The sequence below is a fragment of the Hibiscus syriacus genome, unplaced genomic scaffold (assembly GCF_006381635.1).
Source record: "Hibiscus syriacus cultivar Baekdansim isolate YM2019G1 unplaced genomic scaffold, ASM638163v2 tig00110483_pilon, whole genome shotgun sequence".
Taxonomy (NCBI): Eukaryota; Viridiplantae; Streptophyta; class Magnoliopsida; order Malvales; family Malvaceae; genus Hibiscus; species Hibiscus syriacus.
The window spans coordinates 125,145-132,020 of NW_024062759.1; the positions used below are offsets into that span (position 1 = coordinate 125,145).

At 38.7% G+C, this 6,876-nt stretch overlaps 2 protein-coding genes across 2 annotated transcripts; both read left to right on the forward strand.

Moving 5' to 3' along the window:
• Positions 1-212: 212 nt before the first annotated feature.
• Positions 213-4,604, forward strand: LOC120129208 (COP1-interacting protein 7-like; the record flags this gene model as incomplete). Its single annotated transcript, XM_039146781.1, is given in 8 exon segments — positions 213-471; positions 553-729; positions 814-944; positions 1,346-1,386; positions 1,485-1,537; positions 1,643-1,795; positions 1,981-3,937; positions 4,101-4,604. Coding segments are annotated over 8 exon segments (3,075 nt in total), but the record flags the coding sequence as incomplete, so codon positions are not given.
• A 7-nt stretch (positions 4,605-4,611) lies between these two features.
• LOC120129209 (COP1-interacting protein 7-like) lies at positions 4,612-5,447 on the forward strand (the record flags this gene model as incomplete). Its single annotated transcript, XM_039146782.1, has 1 exon — positions 4,612-5,447. A coding segment is annotated over one exon (696 nt), but the record flags the coding sequence as incomplete, so codon positions are not given.
• Positions 5,448-6,876: the final 1,429 nt, after the last annotated feature.

A 6,876-nucleotide genomic window follows, 5' to 3' on the forward strand; every position in this document is an offset into this window, starting at 1 on the left:
AACCACAATGTCGGTGAATGGGACCCAGGCTTCATAAAAAAAACATAATAAAAATCCCGTTTCCTTCTTCTCCCTGTGTTCTTCACAACTTTCCCATGTGATAGAGCTAACGTGCCTTTGCTCAACTCTTTGCTGGCGACCTCCATGTTTAATGTTTGGTTTTTAGTGTCTATAGTTTGTGTAACATTCTTCATTCTAAACAGAAACTAAACCCTGCAAATAAAAAAAATGAAACAGCGCAGGGTCCAATGAGAGAATAAAAAAGAAACTTCCCAACGGTTACAATTTCACCACATTATCTGGAAAAAAAAAACATATAACGGAACATGTTTCTGTTACAAAGATCCAACAATGGATGAACTCATCCTATGAAGATTCAGTGCTTGCTCATTTGTCTGTCTGTGTCTAAACCATGGACTTCAACACACGTCTTGATTACGCTTTGTTCCAACTCACTCCAACTAGAACCAGGTAACCTTAGTTTGATTCTCTGTTTCTGTTGTTGTTGTTGTTGTTTCATCTGATTTGGTTTTGGTTTGTCTGAAATTAAAGATGTGATCTGGTGATTTTTGCTGGAAAAGAGAATGAGAAATTGGCGTCTGGATTGTTAGATCCCTTCATTTCACATCTCAAAGCTGCTAAAGATCAGATATCAAAAGGTGGCTACTCTATAACTCTTCGTCCAGTTGGTTCAACTCCTTCCTGGTTCACTAAAGGCACTCTCCAAAGGTAAGAAAGTTACGGATATCGAGATTCAAACTTCGAATGTCTCTTTTCTAAGATTGTCCGTTTTTGAACTTACGGTTTTAACAGGTTCGTGAGGTTTGTTAGCACACCAGAAGTTCTTGAGAGATTCGTGACAGTTGATAGAGAGATTGAACAGATTGAAAATTCAATTCAATCAAGTGAAGCATCGCATGCTGCTGTGGCGACAGAGACAGATGGTATGTTTGGACCAAAATTTCCTTGTCTGAACCTGTTCTTTCCATGTTACTTCATTATATTATGAAGATCTTTTGATTTTAGTATGAAATTCATCAGTGCTGTTGAGTTCTAGGTTTTGGAATTCAGTCTTGCAATAGTATAACCAATCATGTTTGTCATGACTAACTGGTAAGTTATTCGGACTCGAATCTGAACGTCTGATAACAGGGCGTGGATATTGAGATTCGAACTCTACCGAGCTAAATGTCTATCTCTTACGGGTGGCCTCGGGTTATTTCAGAATACACGGTGTTAGACATTGACTCAGGATTGTCATGAATACTAATTTTGCTCACAACATATGTAACGTAGCAAATTGTCTGATTTTCATCCAATTTGGAATTGGCAGGAACCCAATCAGTTATTTCAGGGAATTTCCAGAAAACATTTTCTTCATCTAAGGTATGTTCTGTCTGATCTGCTAAACATTTGTTTGGTTTTGATGATTTGATATCTCAAAATCTTAATTCAAGGCTTTTTATTTTGATTATTGGATTCAGTCAAATGGTGAATTCAATGGAACTGGAGATTCTGTTCAAGAAGAAAATTCAAAGTAAATTACAGTTTTATTTGCAATTTACTCACACCAGATTTGATTTTTATCGGTACATTTCTTCCATTACATTGCAGCCATTGCTCACCTGAGGTTAACCTGCAGGGTTCGACTTCAACGAGTTCTGGAAACTCGGAAAAAAGTACTTTCTAAAGAACAAGCAATGGCTTATGCTCGAGCCTTGGTTGCCGGTTATGAACCCGATAATATCGATGATCTCATATCTTTTGCCGATGCTTTCGGTGCTTCACGATTAAGGTAATGACTAATAAATGATTTCCATCAGTTAAAAAGGAGTTAGGACTGCAGTTCTATAGATAAAACTAGAATATGAACAATAAACATAATGGGAGCTTCCTAGTGTATGTTTCATTTCTTATCGAATGAAGGGCCATTTCTATTTCGATATTCGGAAATATAGTCAATTTGATTTGATCTGTCAGGGAAGCCTGCATAAATTTCATGGACTTGTGCAAGAGAAAGAATGAAGATAGGCTTTGGATGGCTGAATTAGCAGCAATGCAAGCAAGTCCTAGACCAGACTTGTCCTACCTAGGAACATCCGGGATTGTACTTGCTGGAGAAGGAAATGATCCGAATCAAAATTCAATGATGAATTTCTCTAGGGCAAAGCAGAATGGTTCAACCGATGCATCTGATGCGGGGAGTGTGGATATGAACCCAGGTAAGGAGAGATATCCAAATTTCTTCGGCCTTGAATGATGGTTGATGTTCTGAAATCACTTAACATGTTCTACAGATGGAAGAGCTCAAGTACAAATGCAATGGCCATCCCATGTTCCTCAGTTCATGCACAATTTTCAGGGTCCTGGATTTCAACAATTGCCTCCATATCAAGGTTACCTTTTTCCCGGTATGCATGCTCCGCCTCCGTTTTATCCTGGGAACATGAATTGGCCTCCGCATGTAGACGATTCAAGTCTTGCTCGTGGTTGGGAACTGGACGATCGTAGAAGTCATAAAAAATCTTCCAGGAGCAAGAAGAAGTCTTCGCGTGGTAAGGCGGATGAAACTTCGAAGGAAGATGAATCGAGTGAGCCCAGTGATTCAAGCTCTGAAGGTGAACCAGGACAGCAGGTTCGAACGAAAAAGCACCGAAAGAAAGCCTCAAGAAACGTAGTCATCCGTAATATTAATTACATTTCTTCCGAGAGGAATGGGGAAAAGGATGGTGATTCTGAAGAGGCTTCTGATGAGGATGAGTTCATTAATGGAGATTCACTCAAGCAGCAAATAGAGGAGGCTGTTGGATCATTGAACAAGCAACATAAATCGACCTCGCGACATCATAAGAAGCACGACGAAAGCAAGCATAGAGATACCGTTTCATACGATGATGATGAACACGAAACCAAGGTCGCCACTGCAAACAATCCCTGGGATGCTTTCCAAAACCTTCTCTTGCAGGAGAAGGATTTGGATTCTTCAGACCCTGCAAGGTTGCAAGATGACCATTTTGAAAACAAGGGTTCTGACAATGGAATCGGGAGGTCATCCGCATTTAATTCGAACTCCGAGTCAGTAAGCAATCAGCCTGCTGTGTCTGGTGATCCTTTACAGATGGATAGAGGCAATGATGTTGAAAATCGAGGTGGAAACTACATAACAAATGAATTCAATGGACTGGCTGTTAAGAGAAGAGAAAGCACAAATGAGGAATCGTTAATGCTACAAGGCAATGATTCTCGGATCAGTTCTCGAAATGGTATATCAGATTTTACCACAGAATCTAATATGATCAAATATCAAAAAGAAGGAGACTGGTTTATGAACAATCAACTGGATAAATCAGCAAACCAGGATGAGATCATAGGCATCAAAATGTTTGACGGGGAAAATGCTTCTTCGTTAGCTGCAGAACGTTTTGTCACTGAGGTAAACAATAATGATGTTTTTGTAGATGACTCTTTGATGATTCAAGGTCCACCAATGGGAGAAGATCAACTTGATTCTCAGTTAAGGATTGGTGTTGACATGGTTCCAGAAATCGAAACTACTCGATACGAAAATGGCAAAGCAGAAACCTTACAAAAGGCTGCTTCTGTTCCATATGAACCAGATGACCTTTACATGATGCTTGGACGTGATTCAGCTGACATCGATGCCATCACTTCTCGAACTCCGGAAATCGACTACGAAATGAATGTATTATCTGTTGAAGCAAATGGTAGACACTCGGATATCACAACAACCGGTGCTGATGACAAAGATACTAAAGGTAAAACAGATGGAAGTTCAAAAGGGAAACTTCCGAATAAAGAATCGCTATCTAGAGTTCCGAACCGATCACTTGTCAAGAACAAATCAGACATGGCATCAAAGATCAGGAAACCACCAGCTGGAAGCAGAACCGCGGTCCGGAAATCTAGATTTGATCAGGTATTTATCTTTAGGCTCTAAACTGCAATGCTTAATGTGGTCAAGAACTTTAACGCATTGCATATGGCATTTTTATTAATGGCCTTACACATAAAAACTTCCAATTCTCTATACACTACATGTTTCTAATTTCTTGCCCTCCGCTTTGCCTGCTTTTGAATAGGAAGAGGAGATTCGAAAGAGAATTGAGGAGTTACGGATTCAGCGCCAGAAGAGGATCGCGGAGAGAAGTGCAGCTAATGGTTCTAAACCAGTTACTTCCGGGAGAAACTCCGTGGAAAATAATGCCTCCTCAACTCCTATGAAGAATCAACCCAAGATTCAGGACATTAAGAAAGTACCAAAGCCAGTTCTAAGACTTTCCACTATCGAACGCCTTGCAACTACTCGGAACACTTCTAAGGTCTCATCACCTGAATCAAGACTAAACCAGCCAAAAAAATTGACATTGACAACCGGATCTCAGAAGGCTAAATCATGCACAAACAAATCAAAAGCTTCAGATAAGAAAATTGGCGCAAATAAGGTTCGTTCCAATGACTCTGATGAACATGGAAAGGACTCAAAAGAGGTAACAATCACACCCGAAGCAACTCAACAAACTGCTATTGTTGGTGATTCCAAAGACATCCAGGAGTTGCAGAGTACTACTTCGATCGTAACACCGAACAATCACACCCGAAGCAACTCAACAAACTGCTATTGTTGGTGATTCCAAAGACATCCAGGAGTTGCAGAGTACTACTTCGATCGTAACACCGGAAGAAAATGAAATTGCTCAATGCTCCAAGCGGAACCGTCTTATTGAAGATAAGAAAAGTGGCGCAAATAAAGCTCATTCAAGTGACTCTGATGCATATGGAAAGGACTCAAAAGAGGGAGCAATCGCACCCAAAGCAACTCAACAAACTGCTAGTGTCGATGATTCCGAAGACATCCAAGAGTTGCAGAGTACTACATCGATCGTAACACCCGAAGAAAATGAAATTTCTCCAAGCTCCAAGGGGAACCATCTTATTGAAGATAACAAGCCAGTGCTATCAGATCATGTAAATGCAGAAGATTGTAATGAAGATATTCCTGAGATGATCACCGCTGATCCCGCGCCACCATCGCCTAACAAGACCGTCACATCTTCGACAGTAAACATTGAAACGAACAGCGAAATGAACGAAAAAGATGAGTCACCAAGGATCATTTCTGAAATAGAGATCATCTCGATTCTGCCACTGCCAAATGAAGTAATGGAGAAGGAACCTGCCGTGTACTCCAGGAAGAAATGGAACACTGGTCAAAACTCTCCCAAAGCAGCCAAAGGGTTTAGAAAGCTGCTTTTCTTCGGAAGAAAAACAAGGAACTCCCATACTTAAATTGATACCACAGCCATTGTTAATTCTTGCTAGCTAGCAGCTTTGTGTGTGTGCTTGACATTCCATATTGCTTCTGCTTCATCTTCTTGGTTCTTTGTGCTATGCCACTCGGATTCGGGTTTGAGTGCCAAACACATATCTGGTATGTACATTTTCTTTTTCTTATATTTTTTTTAATATATTTGAAAGATCTCACACGTCTTTCAACTCGTATGAAAAAAAATAGAAAAAGAACTATAATTCAATTTGTCTTTGTTTGATACATCACATTGTAACGATTGAAACATTCTTTTGTTGTTTGGTTTGTAATTTATTTTTTTCTGTGTTCAATGAAGAGATCTTTATTTATTCATTTTCAATCATCATATTTTATTAAAGAAATCAGAATCATAAGAGCAAATAAAAAAATAGGTATATATAAGAAAAGGTCAAGACGCGTTTACACCAATAAAACAAAAAACAAATAAAAACGAAGCTTTAAAAAACGGTGTATTTTTTGAAAAATCACCGGTGATTGGTATATTTATCGATCTAACACCGGTCAGATTATATTTCCTGATCTAACACCTGTAGCAGTAAAGCGCGCCCTCTGAACCGCACTATATGCTGATTTGGCGTCACATGGGTATAGCACGCCCCCTGTATCGCGCTATACGCCGACATGAGTTATACTTGTGTATAGCGCGCCCCTGATCCGCGCTATACCCCACGTATGGGTATAGCGCGGCCGCGCTATACGGAATTATATTTAACGCGGTCCCTGGTCCGCGCTATATCTTTTATCTGAATAATTACATATAGCGCGGTGCAGGTACCGCGCCTTATATGGTTATAAATACCCTCCTCCGCCGGTTAAGTTTCTCACATCTCCTCGCATCTCTCATCTCAACTTATAAATTAATACAACAATTCTGTCAACGAGTAATAATTCTGGCAATCTTCTCATATTTGATTTAGAAGTTCGTGCGATTTTTCGTTATAAGGTAATTTTGTTATAATTTTTTAATTATACTTATTGTTTATTATCATTATTTGAAAAAATATTATACTAATTATTTTCAATTAATTTTTATGTTTGTAAAATTGAAAAGCGGGAGCATACGTCGAAATAGTTTTGCGGTGCAGGTAATAATATAAAATTATATTATTTAAATTATTTACGTTGATGTGTAAAAAATTTATTTTGTTATATTTTCGTTCATATATAATTTATTTAATCAGGTTTGTTTCAGTTATTTTTTTACATATATAATATTGTCGTACTTTTAAACTTAAAGAATGGCGCGACTTTCAGCTATTGTTTATTATGATGGTGAAATTCGAGAAGATGAAATCGGCGTTGTTTTAGTAACAAATGAGCGTGTTAAAATATCATTCAAGAGAAACATAACTCTTGAGGAGCTGATAACGAAGATTTCGAGGAAGATTCATGTTGGAAGCAGTAGAAGAATGTCGTCGTTGCAGTACAGATTTCCAACATCATTGTTGCCATTAACTTATACAGCGTTCGAACTTTCGAACAATGATGATGTTCAAATGATGGTTGAAGCTCAAAGTAATTATTCAGAC